General features: G+C 40.0%; 1 protein-coding gene across 1 annotated transcript in view; it reads left to right on the forward strand.

The window, feature by feature from the left end:
- Window positions 1-597: 597 nt before the first annotated feature.
- The window catches only part of carmil2 (capping protein regulator and myosin 1 linker 2), a 115,280-nt gene continuing 95,848 nt past the window's right edge, over window positions 598-20,029 (forward strand). Inside the window, exons 1-8 of the mRNA XM_030426976.1 lie at window positions 598-977; window positions 11,285-11,388; window positions 12,019-12,069; window positions 13,119-13,178; window positions 13,448-13,569; window positions 17,763-17,860; window positions 18,072-18,142; window positions 18,301-18,374. Of these exons, the coding sequence (XP_030282836.1) occupies window positions 950-977; window positions 11,285-11,388; window positions 12,019-12,069; window positions 13,119-13,178; window positions 13,448-13,569; window positions 17,763-17,860; window positions 18,072-18,142; window positions 18,301-18,374 (608 nt within the window). The 5' untranslated portion in view covers window positions 598-949. The remainder of the gene's footprint in view (window positions 978-11,284; window positions 11,389-12,018; window positions 12,070-13,118; window positions 13,179-13,447; window positions 13,570-17,762; window positions 17,861-18,071; window positions 18,143-18,300; window positions 18,375-20,029) is intronic.

Below are 20,029 nucleotides of genomic sequence, written 5' to 3' on the forward strand. Positions count from 1 at the left end.
ACATCAGATTTTCAAGCAAGTGCTCAAAGTAGATGAGATGTATGCGGAAGTCATTTTGTAATTGGCATTTTAGTGCCCCCTGGTGGTTAGAGGTCCATTAAATAGCTTTGCACTGGCTGTGCATGTGCCCCAATACTGATGTCAGCCAATCGAACACCACCTGTAAGTCACACTGTTTGAACAACTATCAGAAAATCAAAACTCTTCAGAGTTTTGATTTTCTGATAGTTGTTCAAACAGTGTGATACTCCTTTGCACTTGTGTTTTTTTCTTCTTCAGTCTAATCCCATCCAATTCAATATTTTCGAATTAAATGTCTTAATCAATATAGCTCAACTTTCTGAAACAGCCAGTTTCTTTTCTGTGGTTGTTTCTCGGTGTGGGAGGTAAAGTGAAGTTCCTGCTAGCTCAGTCTTCACCCTCACTACAGTAGTGACTCACAACATGGAACAGGATGTTTGTGTTTAAGTTCATGAGCAAAAACGTGTGCACGATAAGAAGAGGTGACGTGTGTGTGCATGCTTGCAGGAGTGGAAAAGAGAGAGAGCGGGTGTTGCGCAGATGTGCATCTATGAGAAAAATCTGGTGGTGGTGGTTCGTTGGTATCTTCATTTTACACTTTCCGATTGCTGCTGCCACATACCAACACCTCCCTCCTCTGCTCTCTACTCTTCAGCCAGCACTGGATGATTACCAATTTATACTGCATCTTATTTAGATAAGATTTATTTTTAAGTCTGAACACAAGATTTGTAAATCAAATATCTATGTTTCTCTCCAGCTCTCCTACCTTTTGTAGTAATAATGTGTCTGACCAGTTTTAAGTCAGGGTAGCTGACTCATGTTGGAGGTGGGACACTGGAGGAGCAGTAGATGGTCCACAGTTTGACTTTTGTCATAGACAGTTTGTCATTTTTTCCATCAATAGCGTCTTCTTTAAGTCTACTGTATGGACTCCGTCTCTCCCAGCCTGCAAGGTAAGATGAGCCAACTTCAGCGCCAACAACATGCTCTTTTGTATAAGTGACTGTCTGAAGGTTTGAAACAAAGCAGTAGCTGATCTTCAGTGCCAATAACCAACAGCTTCTAAAGAACCATGCCACTGTTTTTGGACGTTTTACCACAGGTACCTCTAATCCTCTTATCACATACAGTATATTTACATTTAGGTATTTAGGCACACAAGTCAAAATCATAAACCCTACCTTTATGAAGGTTAGAATTTTTAGTTTGTCTCTCTTTTTGAAAGATGTCTATTAAGCTTTATGTTCATTGTGATCGATGTATTTTGTGATGTTGTATTGTGTGATAGTGAGAAGTGTTTCTAATATTTCGGTCACTATTGGTATCACAACGGTATAAAGGAACTGTTCTGCTGTGGGGGAAATTCTGATAGCGGGTTGTCTGACTTGGACTGGTCTACAGAGTAAGTCAAGCTTAAGTTTTCTGATACAGAGGTCACCTTTGAGTCAGTTGCACTTATTTTATATCAAGAGGGTAGCAACTCTGGCCTCAGCTAACAGCTGTTTCACTGTAACAGTCTGTAACGCCTAATGCCAAAGAGAAGGAAACATGACTTGATCTGTGGTTTGAACTGAGGAAAGAGACAGGACAGAGGTGAGAGACCACAAAAGTCCTTTAAATTGTTTCCTGTTGCTTCAATCGTGACTGCGTTTGTTGCTAAAATGTCAATGAGAGTTTAATTCTAATAATAAAGCTGCACTCAGTATGAACATGAACAATTTGACCAAGGAAAGGGTAGACTACAGATGTAGGCATGGCAACCATGGCTTCCTTGTCAGTTGAAGGTACCACCAACTCTGATCTCACAGTTGACAGCAGAGCATGCTGAGGAGCATGGTTACATACAATTGGATAACACAGGACAAATTCATGAATTAACACATCACTGATAAATAGCACAAATTCTCACACTCCATTAGTCTCCACTGATTTGGTCATTCCATTTAACTTATCTGATATAGTATCCAAATTATTGTCGTCAATGTTGGTTTGACTGAGTCTTTAAAAAGAGCAGGTGACACAACTGATCTACTGCGCCTCTCCCTGAGGTGTTTCCCTCTCAGCAATCAACCGCTGGCACACTTTTTGTTCCTTCCATAAGTGATCCACAGGGGTCCTCTTCATATCTCACAAACTCCATGTTAAAGGCTCCAAAACATTAATTGCTTAATGAAATATATGTTTGAAATTCCCCAAAACAAACCAACTAATTTGACAAATGAATACATAATAATCAAGTCAGAAAAAAATAAACTTCATAGTGGAGTGTTGGTGATGAATTCAGGAGTCTCAGTCAGTGGAGTGAAGCTGCTCTGTAGTCTGCTGGTCTGTCAGCAGATACTTCTGTATGTGTTGTCAGATGGCAGCAGGGTGCACAGACTGTGGCTGGGTGAGTGTTGTCTGACCAAGCAATCTGATTGGTCAACAAGACATTTAGACTGTGCTCAAATCAGCATGACAGCACGCCTGACTCATTACTCAAAATATTACTCCGCCAAGTCTGTGGCAATAGTATATCCATCTCCATGGCAACGTAGTAACTGTCAGAGCTGGAGCAAAAAAAATTAAAAAAGTACAGCTTGAAATTCAATTTTTCTGCCATAAAATATGCAGAGGAAAAGTCGGGAGAAGCAGCCGCTAGACGTGTCTTTGTCGACCCCAAGACAGTGAGAGATTGGCGATAAAATAAAACGGAGCTGTCCGAGGAGGACAGCAGCAGGGCCAGGCTGCCTGCTGGAGGGAGGAAGAAGGCTAACGAGGAGCCTGAGATAAACATGCGGGAATTAATTATCAGCAAACGGGCACGCCATGAGAGAGTGTCCCACAAAATGATCAGGGCGATGGAGAAACAAATGTACGCCACCGTGAGTGACAGCACAGATGAGGAGTTTGCCGCGAGTGCTGGTTGGCTGAATCGTTTCCTCCGCCGCAACAACTTCACTTGCAGAAGGGTACTATTGCCCAGAAGGATGCCAGAGAATTCACAGAGAAGCTGGAGAAGTTTGTGACATTTTCATCCCGGATTTTTGAGAGGAAGGAATTAAACGCCTGTCCCAAATAAACGCCTGGACTGTTAAGTGATTAAAACAAATAAACGCCTGGTCTGTTAAGTGATTAAAACAAATAAACGCCTGGTCTGTTAAGTGATTAAAACAAATAAACGCCCGGCTATTATTTATTTTCCCTTCAGTGGGAGAGAGACTATTGTGATCGCGGTGAAAACGTTTTATAAAAAATATAAAAGAAAAAAAATCAACATCTTTATTATAACTTGGGTTATAAAAATAAGCATTTTCTGTTTATCTGTGCAGTATTGATTTAGTTCGGGAAATTCCGAATCTGCGATAAAACATGAACGTCAGCTCAGAGTTCATCATCTGGGACTAGAACATCCTTTCTGTTGCTAGGTCGTTACGAAGGGTTGGATTATTTGCTAGAGAAGTAAACTACGTTCCATTACACATATGAGTCAACTGACGTGACTGATTTTTTCAGTTATTAGTCAGACCCCATGTGTTTCCATGGAAACGCGACGCACAATTGCAAAAACCTTTAAAATTTGAGAGCAAATTGTCCATCAACATGGATATATTTTGATTATACATTTTATTTTTGTTGGTATTGGTTGTATAATCGCAATATTACCCTTGAGCATGTGCTTTAGCGTTATTTGAGCACTTGCGGACCTGACCACATCACTGTCGTGCTCAAATGACATTAAGCACAACCTCGAGGGTAATATTGCTTAAGTATCTTTTGGTTCTATGCTGACATCTCACTTCACAGATGTCACTGATGTTCCGTAGATGGCACCAGTGATGTTCTGGTGGTTTTAATCACCCACTGCAAGATAATTTTGTTTTTATAGCAGCATTCAGATACAAGGCAATTCAAGGTTCTTTACAGAAACTAGTGCATTGCCCGTAGGAAGCATGTATTTCTATAGAAAAGTGGGAGGTTAAGTAGCTTTTTCATGGATGGCCAAATGAGGCTGTGTTTGAAGGTGGGACGTCAGGGATATAATTGGCTGTTTTTGATTATACCATTATATGTCACCTTAAAAACTATTTACCTTGCCTTACTTGGTGTAATTATTTTTAGCACAACCTCACATGTGTGACCGTACAGTAATTTTTTCATTTTAACGTACTATATTAACACTATGGACCTAAAATCACAAAATAACATAAAATCAGAGTAGAAAAAGTTAGTTTTTTTACTGTGAAAACCACAAAAATGTTTAATGGACCAATTGCATTAGTTATAATGCAAATATAAATTGTTGTTTGCTAAATTGGTGCATAAGTTTTTGAAATTTACAAAGTTATGTGTAACTATTTACGTTTAAATGCAGGCAATGCCTCAGGCTCAGGGCTCAGCTCATTCCTGCCTGTTCCACATTCAGCAGTCTCCTCCTTGGTTTGCCTCACAACACGACTCCACTACTCACTAAACACACTACACCAAATACTACATAACACACTAACTATACACTCCAAACACGCTATATGTCACAAATCTCTCAACTCTCAAAACTCGCTATCTCTGTCGCTGTCTCCAACACATCACTGCTGCTGTCAATCATCCGCCGATGTCCCTCCCACAACTTCCTGTTCCTCAACAACCAAACTTGCTGCTTGGACACTTTCGTGACAAAAGCACATTTTTACTGTTTCTTCCTGCACCAGACACAAAGCAAATGTAACGGCAATGTTCGCGAAAAAGTGTGTTGGACATTATTTACCCTAAATCCAGTTTTGGACGTGCCGGTGCGTCCGCTCCGTCAACTCTGTAGGTAACGTTAGGCCGTGTGGGTCGGTTATCGGCTAGCAGCTAGCTACACACGAACATCCACAGATTCCGATCCCACTTTGTTGTCCACGCGTCTCCGGATCTCCTCAGACCCGAACAGACTTGGACTTGTTTAATCTCATTAATCCACAACAGTCAGTTTAGATGCACAGAACCGAACCGAACCGCCGACAAAATCCCGGTCCAGCTCGCGCTGCTGCAGGTATAAATCCGCTTGTTTTTTTAAGGTATGTCGTGGGCTTGAGCTCTGCAGTGATTGGCTCTGGTGTGCACGTGGCCACGGTGTGCAGTGGTTGGCTCTGGTGCGCACGTGACTGTGGTGGCTCCGTTGGACAATGCTTGCAGAATTTGTAAAGCATTTATGAAATAATTTATTCACACTACCATTGCAGTCCAAGCAAATGCTTATTGCACACCACTGAACCACGCAGCAGCCATGTTGAAAGTCTCAGGTCAGTCTGATCCTGATCCGCAGAGATATTTGAGGAATACACACACACACACACACACACACACACACAGACAGAGATTCCTTGTATTATAGATAGATATGGAAATGCATGACAGAATTTAAACATTGCACTGTTACGAAATGTTAAAAGTGCTTTGCAGAGCCCTCCTGTGATGTCAGGATGTTTTCTATTGCTCCTCTTTAAAACTTGATGAAAACTTGGCACAGGAATTTAGCCTTTCTAAGTTTTCTTAGGAATAGCAGTCATTTCTGACCCTTTTGTATCAGGATGGAGATGTACGGAAGCGCATTGCATTCACTGGAAACCTTATCTCATAATCATGAGATCAGGATCTCGTAATTATGAGAAAAGAGCTTGTAATTACGAGATCAGGATCTCGTAATTATGAGAAAAGAGCTTGTAATTACGAGATCAGGATCTCGTAATTATGAGAAAAGAGCTCGTAATTACGAGATCAGGATCTCGTAATTATGAGAAAAGATCTCATTAATTACGAGAAAAGATCTCATTAATTACGAGAAAAGAACTCGCAATTATGAGAAAAGATCTCGTAATTACGAGAAAAGATCTCGTAATTATGAGATCAGGAAAGGTGCGTCGTTAACTGTGGTCAAGCTAGCCGTGGTTCGCGTTTGCTTGGTCAAATCAGCCACACCGTTTTTTTCTAGTGCGCGAATCTAATGACATTTACGGTAATCGTACTGAAGCCGCTCTGAAGAGCAGCTAGTGGTGACTGTGTGGGTCAGACTGCAGTCTCACAGTCAGACCCATGAAGCATATGAGGATAAGGATTTTTACAGAGGATTACTTAAATAGTACCGATAGAAGTACTTCATTATAGTTACACAAGTATTCTACGGAGTACTTAGTTCAGCAGTATATGAATCTTGGTCTACTTATGGAAAATACATTTTTTAATAACACATAAAAGTTAGGCGAAATATCCTTATTCTTTATCTCTGTTAAGGATTTTGACACAGGATTACTCGAAAAGTACACAGTAAAAGTACTTAATATTATGCATGCAAGTAGGTCTAGGAAGTGCTATGTCCAGCAGTTTATGAATCTTAAACTGCTTATGGAAACAATGTTTTTTGTTGTTGTTTTTGTTTTTTCTCATGTCATCCTTTACTTTGAAATCCGTATACCTTCGTGATACCTTCAGTTTATTACCGGGAGTAATAAGTAGTATTTACTGTAAAAGTATGATCTCATAATTACGAGATCTTTCTCATAATTACGAGATCCGGATCTGGTAATTACGGATTTAGCACGGAGCAGACAGGAAGTCAAGCGCTAAAATAACAAACTACCTCTGGTTACTTTTCAAAATAAAACACTCCGTGTTGACACTAGCACACATCGTGAGGCCAGCTGTCTACCGTACTGTGCCGTTGCGGACTCAAACCGCAACCAGTGGGGATTGCCAGACGGTGGACCAAAACCGGATCGGAGCCGCAACGCAGCGGACCGTATCCAGTGGAAATTGGGCCGACTCATTAGCCATTCTCATGGCTAAAAACAACACACAAAGAAGCTAACGTTAGCATTGTGCTAATACGAGCTACAAACGTAGCCAAGTTGGCAAACCTCACATATTTCATGAAAATAACAAATCCCCCTGAAACAAAACAAATAATCACCTGTCCAACAGAAAGAGAGCAACCTCTGCATCACTTTTCAAGCCCTTCACATGCCCCAGTTGTCTCCACCGCTCAAACGCCACACCGATGTTGACTCGGTCCGACTTCTTTCTTTATCCAGACCCTTTTTCGTCGCAGCCTTTTTTTCTTTTCCTTGCCTTTTTAGCGGGGGCCTTTTTAATCCGTGCCGTCCGGACGGCACGGATTGGTCAGATTTTTCTCAGTCCTACAGCTGCCACAGAGGTCCGATTATTTTCATTCCTTTTTCTGAATACATAATGTATTGACTACTCTCAGGATAGAAGGATCATTTCACCCAGTATAACAAAATGTGTTTCTGAACAACATTACAGACCCTAGCTTTAAGTGTGTCCGTTCAGAACATGGTGGTTTATGTTATGTTGCCAATTGTCATTTTTGTGCTGGTTTACAGTTTAACCATTAGTGAGGTAGTGACTAATGGTTAAACATTAGTGAGGTTACATTTCCTGACACCAGCTGTTTTATCCCCCATTGAAACGCACTCTGCTGGACAAACTGTCATTACACCAATTTTTAATCACCTCAAGCATGTTTTTCTGCATTATACTTTTTAAATATAAGGTTTTTAAACCTTATCAATTAGCCGGTAAATTGATAAAGGCAAATACCGATAAGTCTGTCGGGCTCTGCTATTTTGCACAACGTTCATTGTGTGTCCTTCAAGGAATTTAGACCCAAGGGGTCATGTGGGTCATGTAACTTAAAATGACCCTGCTTGTAGTGTATTGTGAGAAACATGAGATAACCTGCCTGAATAAACTCAGTCCACTGCATACAATTTAAAGGTGTATTTGCTCATTATTGAAATGCAGTTATAAAAAGACAAGTGTAGTGGGGAGAGAAGGAAGATAACTGGATACAATGGAATTGTAGAATTAGAAATGTCACTGGTTAAATGGTTAAGGCGTCCTGCAACAATGTCCTTTGGGAGGTGTACATAGGTGTGTCGGGGCAGCGTGGTGCTCCCAATGGGCCATCCCCCCTGTTAAAAAAGAACAAATCACCCACTGATTATGTATATAGGTGTCTGTTATGTATGTTGTAAGCATGTGAACCTATTGTGTCATCTATTCTCTTGTTGTTTCATTGCTTCATTAAATTGAATGTGTTTCACCTGGTATGTCATCATCTGGGCCATGTGAATGCATCCAGTTGGCCACCATAGAGCTCAACAGTGACCGCCCACTTTTTTAACGGCTCCGCTTCTGGAAGTGAATTTGCCATTCATTTGCTCTATTGACGTTTCATAAAATCCTTACATAAAGAGTTTTAGGCCTGGAACCAAGCCAATCAGCTAGCAGATGAATCGTAACCATAAAACATTTAATTCGGCAAAAAAATGTTGGAAAACGGAGAAAAAAGCAAAGGTACAAGACTGTGTACATAATTATCTTAAGAGTAAAGGAACTACTCATCCCATAAACCATTGCGAATGTAACAGCGACATCTCTGATTGGTGGAGCTCGCTGTTACCGTGGAAATGTTTACCGAACCCGCAAATTTCATGTTCGGGTGAAACCTTTTGAAACTCTTCTCCTCACCTCTAAAAAAAACGCAGCAGGTCAGAAAGTGAAATCATGGCAGCTCTGTGGTAAACGATCGTAGAGTTCAGTGTTAGCAGTAACTGGCGAGCGTGAAATTTGCGGGATCAGTAAACATTTCCATTGTAACAGCAAGCTTCACCAATCAGATACATCGCTGTTACACTATAGGATTGTGGGTAGTGTAGTACTTTTCCGTGACATCGCGAATAAAACATGTTTTTCTTAAAACAAGGTTGATATCATACGGACTTCTGGCTTCTACAGGATCATATACGATCGTTTCACAATCTAATAATGTGGTAAGTCTACTTTGGATGGTTACGACATTATGGCCAATAATCAAAATCTCTATGCAGAATATGAATGGCATTTTCACTTCCAGAACCTCACTGTTCAGCTAGGTGGGGCCATATGGTGTTGTTTGTTTGAAGACCTGATGAGGACCTGATGGTTGAAACATGTTGGCTTTTTTTTTTCTTTAATCATTGCACTTTTAAAAAGTTAGCCGTGAAAATAAAGGCTTTTTGATGTATCCTTCCTTTATTCTTGATATTCTATGGATTGCCTTTGGATCAGCTGCTTGGTTTGGTTTCCTCCAGATAAGAACTCTCACCATTATTTGCATTCTGACTAGTGATGATTGTGTCATCCACAAACAGTGGTGGGCAAGTTACTTCCAAAATGTAATATATTTCATATTGCTAGTTACTTGCATTTGAAAGTAATAAGTTTCTTTACAATATTACCTTCTGTGTAGAGTAATAAGTTACTCATTACTTTTAAGTTACTTTCACCAAAATAAACATTTAGGACAAGGCATCACAAAATGAAGGCGCGCAATATCTTGTCATGGTGAATAGTCCTCAATTAACTGTAGTTCCTCATAAAGTGATTGATTGTTTGATGATTTATGGTTGTATTTCTTTTAAATTACGCTTTTTAATATTTTCACTTGTATTCTTTTAATCTACTGCAAGTATATGAATTTCACTTTACATTGCAAAGTTTTAAAGGTTGTCTACCGTGAATGATTTTTCCTCAGACACTGAGACATAAATCTTTAGTGACTCATAACTTTACATATTTCTATCCATATTTTTCATAAGTGAGGGCTTTGTTCATTACCACCCACAGTATCATTTATGAGTATTGTAAAACATGGAGATGTATTATTTATTGTTTTACTTAACAAATTCAAAATATTTTTAATCATTGAATCACCTCTCACACCATCTCATCTTAAATGAACTATCTGTGGTGTTTATACCTTAACAATAGGACTATATCATTAGAGATTTGTTTTAACCTTGTCACTTGATCGAACAGGGATTTTGCTGACAAGCTTTTAAAACGGGGCGATTCAACTAAAGAGGCAGCGCATCCTCCACGACAAACTCACCCAGCAGCCCTCTCACTCCTCCTGGGTCAAGCATCTTGACCTCTGGTCTGAAGAAATCCAACTTTCGTTGTTTAAATTTGCTCGCGCCGTCATCTTCCACCTGTTTGCTAGCAAGAGGTCGTTTAGCCGCTAGCTAAAGGTTGCTGTGCACTCTGTCCAGGTGTTTCTTTAGGTTACTTGTACTATTGTTTAGCCATAGACAGTTCCCTCGGCCTCCCACCAGCACTTAAAGTGAAACTCTCGCCAAAAAGCAACCCAGGCTTTATTTGTGATTGAATATGAATCAGACCTTCGGGTAAATGCATAATTACGACGAAATAGGCACTATTAAGATTTACGTAGTTTCGTTTTCGGGCAAGCGTTAATTTTTAATGGAGTGCAGGGGCACTCTTATGCTCGCATCAAAAAGTGTCGATCCTCGAGTGCGACCTAACAGGCAGGAGAGTAGGGGAGACTGGGGTAAGTTGAGCCACCCCTTGTTTCTGGAAAACGGTAAAAAAGAAAATAAATACATTGATCATGTGACCAAATATTTAGGAGGGAGGCATCATCTCATGGAGTCTGTGAAGGTAAGATCCACATGGGTAAAGTGGTTAGACATCTATTTCCAAAAAAACATTTTTCACTCTTCAAAGTGAATTTATTTTTATCATAAGTTTCATGAGAATTGTGTTTAGACCAAAATAGATCATTTTAAATTTGTTTTATACATTAACTGTGGTATCACTTTAAAGTGGACCTTACTGTGAGGTTCTTATCCATTTCTGTGACTAATTCAAAATAGTGCGAGTGTAACCACATAGAAAACATTGAATTATCAGATGTTGTTGTTGCCATTTGCCTTCTCCAAACCAAACTGTCTTCTTCTTCTCCTGTTGATTTAAAACCGTCTTCTTCTCCTCTTATTTACGGCTGTTGCGCCTGGGTTGTTTTTTCAAACCCTCCGCCGGTGCCATAGCTCGGATTGTAATGCATTACTGGACTCAGTAACTGTAATAATATTACCACAATATAGTTAGTATTGCGTTATATTATGTTACTGCCTAAACGTATAAATATATTACTGTAACGCGATACTTTTGGAACTTTTTTTTGTAACACGTTACCCCCAACGCTGTCCACAAACTTAATCAAAAAACAAAACATTAAAAAAACAAAATGTACCCTTTCTGATGAGTCTACGTTGGTCCAGAATGTCACTGTCAGTTTTGTGTATGTAGTATGAATGGAACAAGGTAGTTCACATGAGCTATATATGCAGATGATAATGGATGATAAAGGTTCTGCAGTAGTCATCATCAGATGCTTGAGTTCAGTCAATGTTTGTGTGTGTGTCCCTGTGAGCAGATCAGATCTCAGAGCTGCTGAAGCCTCACAGAGTCTGTCTGGTGACTCCTGTTGTCCTGAACCACTCCAGTCAGCCATGTGGGAGATCAGCCAACAGGTTTGTGGTGAGTGACGGCCCACTTTCCATCCAGGGCAGAGGATTTTCATTCTAATTTTGAATGTATTGTGCTTACTGTATATAGAAACCAGGCATGATCATGCAGATTCAGAGGTTTTAAGTAGAGCACAAATATGATATACTTGGATCAAACCAGAAGAAATCCCTATTGGTATATGTGAAAGACTGCTCTGAACCATACTGTTTTACTGGCCTGGCCTGTTGGATTAGTGTGTATGTCATTGTGTATATGTTTTCATTGTAACCTGCTTGAGGCAAACACATAAAGTGGGACCTGGCCCTTGGTCCCCAAACCCTCAATTCTGTGAAGGCCCCAAGTTCACTATGTGCACTCAGTTGGTGGTATATTGTTTAATATCTTAATAGGATATGCAGATCTAATCAAGTGATATGATAAACGTTACGTCTGAAAAATGACCTAATACTTACTCTTGGAGGGTTCTAAATCTAATTTCATACCTAAAATTACTTCTAACTAACTAACTACAAAGCCCCTGGTACAGCATAGTATGCTGTGGTATGCAACAGCCATGTTGTTCCTGATGGGGGAGCAATAGGCCTGTTATTCATGTCTAACAATCTCTCTCTGCTTCTTCTCTTCATGTCTCTGTCCTAGGTACTGAGTCTATGGAGATGTTACTTGGTTATAAACAAACAGCCTCTCAGGGTAAACCACAGCTCACACATCTTGAAATATCTGGGTTGTGTTTTTCTCATATCCTCTCACTCTGACTGCCCTGATGTGTCACTGGGAATGCAGGGGTGTTGCTAAAGGGTTGCAAAGTTGTGCTACACACATTTCTTTTTGTTTTCTGGCCTTCATTGCATTTCTTTTCTTTTTTTTCTTTAAGTATTCAATAGTTTTTCAGATGTGTGATTATGTGAAGTATAAAGAGAAAACACATGGAGATGCTCTGAAACCTGTGATGAGGGTTTGTAAGCAGACACTGCTTTAATCCTTCATTTGATAGTTACTGAGCCTGAGTACATCTGAAGATATGGTGTTAAAATAACTCCATATAATAGTTACCCATAAAAGTTTACTTGAGTAAATGTCTTAAAGTATCTGATATTAAATGTATTAAAGTGTCAGAAGAGAACAAGTCAATATTTACATGTATGTGTATATATTGTATGCTATAGGTTGACTGATTATCAGCCTGGATGTTAATTGGCCCACATGTCTTCTGATTGTCAGAATCAGTTTCCGATTGCTTATAAAATGAATACAATCAAATGTGCACTACTTTATCTGTGATAGGCCAATATCGGCTGATAATATGAGCCAACTGATTATGGGCTGTAGTAAATACCTGAGTAAATTACAAGTACCTCAAAATTGCACTGAAGTATACTAGTTGTGTAAATGTACTTACATTCCATAACTGCTAGAAAGATTATTTCACTCCCCTGTTATCACTTAGAGCTCACAGTGACCAGTTGGAATTTGTCACAACCAGCTGAATATTTTCCATGGTCACCGGTGTGTTCTGTAGAATATCCAGGATAACACGGAGACTTTTAGTGAAAATCAATGCTGCTATTGAATGTTCGAATTATTTTTTGTCCAATTAAAGCAGCACAAACTAAATACTGTACCATCAACCTTCATTCAATTGTGCTGGTGAAGATATCCCCTCCCTGGATATATAAAAGTAAAATGGAGGGACAGATTTTGGAGAACTTTTGATCACCATGGTTACTGTGTCTATGTAGGTGGAGAGCACTTTCAGCTACCTGGAGATTTGCTCTATCAACGTCCACAGCCTCACACAGGTAAACTCTTCCAAAATCATACCTGTATAATCAAATAATTTTTTCTTTATCATTTACTGTATTTTTTACCAGTTATACAGTATATTTGTATTCAGGAGAACATCAGACGCCATTTAAAACAGACAAGCCAATACAAGAGCAATATGCCATAATTGCTATAAAATATTGTGAGATTAAATATTTTCAGTAACTAAAACTAAAAACAGGATGGGTTTATATGTTTATGCTAACATAACCATCCTGCATCCATGATACTGTGTGTGTTGCAGATTGTTTTGGAGACAGACAGGCAGACTCTGTCTTTCAGTGTATTACATGTGGAGGATCTTGAGGCCATGGTCAGTCACATGACTGCCTCACTGAAGAGGATCTTCCCTGACTCATCACCAGGGTGAGTTTCCCTCCTCATGCTCATATTCTCCATCAGTGTGTGGCTCCCTTTGGCTCCATATGCAGATGCTGTCAAATACTTCGTTGACTATCAAGTGAAAATGTAAACAACTTTTTGAATGTTAACAGACTGAAGAGGAACTGATTTAATCATTTTGCACTGCTGTCAGTGCTGGTGTCACCTTCATGTAGGCTACACTGTAATGGATGTTCTGCATTTTTCTAAGATTTAATGTCCTTTATTTACTTATTCATAATAATATACATACAACAGAATGACTACAATTAGTAACACAGAAAAACAAGCAAAAGGGAAAAAGACCAAAAGAACAAAGAGTGGCCTGCTTTGGCCTGTTTTATAGGCATTCCAGGTGACCATAGTCCATCAGCGTTTCATAGTTCACATTCATTTTGTGCTTGAACTGAATATCAGACAGTTTGTATCTATGGATTATATCATAATGCTCACCGTATAAATTAATATTATATAATAATTTATATATTCAAATAAAGACATGAGCGCTGTCTGTGTTTGTTCCTCCCATAGGCGGGGCTAGGGCAGGACATATGGGGAAGCTACAAAAAAAAAAAAAAAAAACCCTTTAAACTCAGTCAGGCAGATACATAGGCCATCAAACTGAGATGTTGCGGCTGAATAATTCCATTAACTCTCTATTCTTTTTGCTGTTGTAGCCCAGAAGTACTTATTAATTATTATTACTTATTTTTTTTAAAATAGGTAATAATTATTATTTTTTTTAAATCAAGGAAGAGGACACTGCACGTTTTTCTTCTTCGCTTTTTTTCATGTGTTGTGCTGCTTTCTGTCAGTATCACATTGATGATCACCATGGCTCCGGTGCAGCAAAAAAAATAAAAAGTACAACTTGATATTTAAACGTTCTGTCGTAAAATATGCAGAGGAAAACTCGGGAGAAGCAGCCTCAAGAGATTTCTCTGTCGACCCCAAGAGAGTGAGAGATTGGCGAAAAAATAAAACGGAGCTTGAGCGTCTGTCCGAGGAGGACAGCAGCAGGGCCAGGCTGCCTGCTGGAGGGAGGAAGAAGGCTAGCGAGGAGCCTGAGATAAACATGCGGGGATGAGTTATCAGCAAACGGGCACGCCACGAGAGAGTGTCCCACAAAATGATCAGGACGATGGTGAAACAAATGTCCGCCACCGTGAGTGACAGCACAGATGAGGAGTTATCTGTGAGTGCTGGTTGGCTGAATCGTTTCCTCCGCCACAACAACTTCACTTGCAGAAGGATGCCAGATAATTCAGAGAGAAGCTGGAGAAGTTTGTAACATTTTCATCCCGGATTTTTGAGAGGAAGGAATTAAACGCCTGACCCGAATTGCTGGAAATCCTGGTCCCAAATGAACACCTGGTCTGTTAAGTGATTGAAACAAATAAACACCCCAGCTATTATTTGGTATTTTACGGTAGTAGCCTAATCAATTAATTTTCTTACCTTAATGAAGCAACAGTCACCGTTTGTGTCGTATTTGTCAACAATATCCTCAGGTTTAACCCTCTTAGTAATGTCACTCTTGATGTAACAGCGAAAGACAGGACAGTTTCTGCTGGGCCATCGTGTTCCTCATCCAGCTGCAGACCCGGTGCAACAGGTGTCTGGAGGGCGGCCGGAGTCTACAGAGAGGCGGCGGGTGTCTGCACCGAGGCCGGTGTCGCGGGGGAGGTAGCTCTGGAGGGGTCTCGTTTGAAGGGTGCAGTCGGTCATTTTATCTAATGACGCTTTTCCCGGGTTGCTCTCTCTTTATGCCGTCCGCTAGCGAGGCGAAACCGTTAACTTCTACGCTACTTACCTACGGAATGACGCAGGTAGACTGAGCCTATCAAATAAATCTTTCATATAATAATTTGAAAATAATAATAATAAATAATACCTTGAAAGTGTGCGTCTTTATGTCTCGTTAACCGCGTCTTAAAATAAAATTTGAAATATAAAATAAAAATCATGATTTTATTTGGGGATTTGTTTTTTCTGTGACAATTTTGGGGAAGCTAAACTTCCTCTAGCCTCTTAATAGCGCCGCCTATGGTTCCTCCCATTATACAAAATAGCATCTTCTTTTCTGTCAATTAAGCTAGACCCACATGAGCAGTGTTGGGAAGATTACTTTGGAAATGTAGTTGGTTACAATTACAAGTTACCCTGTTGAAAATGTAATAGTAGTGTAACTATTTCAATTACTTTCTCAAAGTAATGTAACTAATTACATTTAATATGATTACTTTTCTTAATTTTGAATGAAATCTCTCAACTGCTAACCATTTTCACATTTTAAGACCTATAGTGTGCAAACCTTTCAGTTCAAAGGTTTAACCATATATTATGAGTCTGACCTTAGGCCTGTACTGCGAAGGAGGCTCACTTCCTCACTAAATGGAGCGACAACAGGCTGATTTCAGCCAAGAGGAGCAGGTTGTTTTAATGGAGAGAGTATGAGCGATACAAAAAAGCCTGATCACAGCCTGAAGCAACAGTGTTGCTCCAAATATGACAAGAGGAGGCTGATTTTAATTTCTGACAGCTCTACATTGAGCTGCTTTTAAATATGAAGCTTTAGAGCAACAACAACTGTTGTTTTAAACAGTTTTATATTGTTTTCATATATTTCACTGATCGCAATTATAAAATGCCAGTGTGTGTTTTATTGAAAGCGAGGCTGGTGTGTGTATGAAAATAGGTTACAGTGGGTTTTTTAGGTGCTGTAGCTACAAGCAAATCTCATGTTGTCTCTGTACAAAGACCTTTTTAAATGTGAGAAAACACAGTAGACCTACTCAAGATTTGCGTTTGGGCAACACGCGGAACAATTAATTTATTCATGGCCACATTAAGTTAAATTATCTGTCCTGCTGCGAGCGCACAACTTCTTTCAGTGGTGACTGACTGTATATAAAGTAAATAGGCTATAGCCTAATAAATGACCTCCTGACGCCAGTCGGATCAACAGCTGAGCAGCGTTTCCCCTCAGCTGAACATCTGTAGGCGGAGACGCTCAGAGAGAAAGAAAACAGCAGCGGATCAGCGCGATCTCTCCCTCCGTACAAATGCTCCGTTCTGATCCAGCTCCACTGTACTTTCAAAGTAAAGGTGACGTCAGCTGTAAATGAGTTAAATAGTGAAACAGCGGCGCTTTTATAGCCGATTTTATGATTAAACTCTGAACAGAACCTGGTCGGGACCAGGTTATGAGCTAAGCATAAGTTACCATGGTGATGTAGTCGGGCTAAAAGAGAGCCACCTTTGTAATACAGGGAAGCCTGGCTTCTGTCTGTATGAAGTGTTTTTTGTATTTCCAGCCCAGGAACATCTTGTGCGCCGCCGACACTGTTTCTGCTGAGTCTGACTGCCGCCGTACGGTTTGTCGGTTGAGTTGAATGGCACATGACCAGAGAGAGCCAATCACAAGTGATAGTTTTGGAAGGAGGATGTTGATATGAAAAAAACTAAAAACAAACATGAATCCAGGGGGGCGAAAAACTATTTGATAAATCCGAGCTTTTGCGCCAATTTTTCAAATGTAACTTAAGTTGTAATCATTGATATTTCCAAAAGCAACTGTAATTTAATTACATATTTTCTCCCAGTAATGTAACGGATTACAATTACGTACATTTTGTAATTAAATTACGTAACGTCGTTACATGTAATTCGTTACTCCCCAACACTGCACATGACATATTAACATCAATAGTGAAGACTTGAACATAAATGCATTCATAAAAAAGATATAGAATACTTTCTGTAGGAGCCAAAATGTGCATCTGTTCTGAATTGTATACTTTTGTTAGGCAGTGCATATTATTATTATCATTATTGTTGTTTGTTTTGTCATCTTGTTATGATTTCAGGTAAGGGGAAGTGGGTTAGCGGACTATTATTAAATAAAATAAGACGCTACACTTTCTGTGACAGGATTCAGAGAGATTATTTCTCTATTTTCTAGGAAGTTTGTTGGATAGATGATATTTTTGTTGAAATGTACTGACTCTATTGTATAGAAAATATTTGTTACAGTAAGTCCAAATTATCTTCAACTTAATGTTCTCAAAGTGATTATACCAGCAGTCTTGGCTACAAGAAGTTGAAGGACAATGTACACATTTGTTATCTTTTTTTTTTAGTCCTGGACCGTATATTTCTTGTTCTTCAATCTCCAGGAAGCTTTTAAAGATGGTTCCTCCAGATCTCCAGCAGAGACTCCTCACACGGACTGCTGTGATAGAAGAGCAGCTCAACAATCAGCCAGGCCCCTGTGGTATGGAAATGTAGCACTTTTATCCAGAGCACACAACTGGGAGACATTTTTAGACAAGAGGAGCCGCTACTTGCCATACTTTGTTGATACAAAAGATTACACTTTCAGCTTCTAAACAGGCTGCTGTCTATGTCAGCTGACCATCACCATTTGTGTTTCATGGAGGCTCATGTGTTTGCAGACAGAAAGTGTTTGACTGTGTGTTTCCCAGGAGGATTCTCTGATACCTACGCTGCTCTGTGTGATTTCAATGACATGCCATTTAGAGAGGAGATCCAGTGGGTGAGTCAGTACTGTTAAGGCACATATTAACACTTTAATAAGCCACATTTACCGAACCTAACAAGAAAATACTTTGCCATGAATTTCTTAAGTGGAACACTGGTGTATCTAAATAAATAATATCTAACTTAATAAAGCATGGCTGACTGTTTTCACAGGATGTTGACAACATCTACCACGTCAACAACTGGAGACATTTCAACCTGCAGGACTTCAGCCACTTAGACAGCAGGTGTGATTGAATACTGTGCTGTCTGAGCCAGTCTTACCTTACACACTCACCCTTGAGGTCCCTATTGTTTTTGTAGCGATGACTTTTTTGTCCCAAATGATCGCATTTTTCACTGCCTGAACATGCCCCAAAACTCACCAAAATTGGAATATAGGTAACACCTGCCGCAAATGTTTATAATCTATTGTCGTTGTGAATGTCCACCTCTAGGTGGCGCTATAATCAAGGAAAGTGTGTTTTGCCTTATAACTCCCATATACATTATCACACAAGTGTTGCATATCTCCACATTGGTGCGGCTGAATGACATGAAATTCAGGTTGCTACTTCCCCATGAGCCCCTAAGGCTCTGTGCAATTACCATTAGGTGGCGCTCTTTAAATTAAGGTGTTTTATGTCTCCACATCGGTAGGTTGAATTAACATGAAACGTTGTACAATTATTGCCAATGCCCTCCTGACGATAGCTGATGAAAGGTGTTACTAGGGGACTCTATAGCGGCCCCTGGAATATAAAAAATCCAAGCCCCGCCTCCTACATGCATGTAGGACATACATGAATGACATTCAGTGTGCATATGTATCATGACCACACGCACAAAAAACATCGGGGTACCAAACTGTCACTCCAACAGGAAGTCAGCCATTTTGATTCAAAGTTCCCATTAAACCCCCAATTTGATCCATTTCCATGTCTCCTACTTAGGGGCAGTCCAGAGGGGCGAAAACGATCTTCTTTTTCTCCGTCTTCCTCTGCATCGTTTTGAGAATATTTGCGTCCACACGGATCCACTGAAAACGCTGTAGTTGATATTCCAGGCCTCTAGGTGGCGCTTGACATTCACCAAAAACGGAGAAGAAGAGACAGAGCATACGCAGTAAGCTTGCGCGCTGTAAACAGACAGTAGAAGAAGAAACCGAACACAACAAGAAGAAGATGAAAATAGCTAGTGCAAGGAAACCAGAATTGTTTGTGTCGACCGTTAATGAGGTCGAACTGCTGCTGCGAATTACACTTGACTACAAGGTGAGTAAGTTGTAAGAAAGGCTCAATATCTTCTGTGGCACGAACACAAGCATGTAGTCCGCCATTGTTGTTGTTGTTGTTGTTATGAGACGTCGCGGGGTTCAGAGGTCAGAGGCAAGAGTTCGAGGGGTGGGGCGATGATGTCATCGTTTTGGAAAGTATGGAGATTTGCCGTCCACAAGTCAACGGGAGGGCTGCATTTTCGGATTTTTCCACCCTGAGACCCATTTTCAAAAAAGCGCGTTTTCAGGGGTTGTGTTTTCAGGATCCGTGTGGATGGTCGGCTAAAACGATGCAATACATGAGCGTTTTCGCAAAAGAGCGTTGTCGTCTGGACGGGGCCTTAAACAAACTCCTCCTACAAATTGAACACCACAGACTTCCAATTCACTCAGTATCATCCTCAGACCTTGAACATGAAAACTTATCAAAAGCTTTCGCCTACGTCAAACATGGTGCAGTCCATTTTCATGCTGCCATAAAGCATCAAGTCCTTAGAACTTCAACATACAATTTCCCATGTACACTTAATTCATTACACATGTATAGGATGTTGCCCTGAATACCTCCATGCATCAGTACTAGAGGTGGGTAAAAATAGCAATTCATCAATGCATGCAGTTGTAGGA

The sequence above is a fragment of the Sparus aurata genome, chromosome 8 (assembly GCF_900880675.1).
Source record: "Sparus aurata chromosome 8, fSpaAur1.1, whole genome shotgun sequence".
In the NCBI taxonomy this organism is placed as follows: Eukaryota; Metazoa; Chordata; class Actinopteri; order Spariformes; family Sparidae; genus Sparus; species Sparus aurata.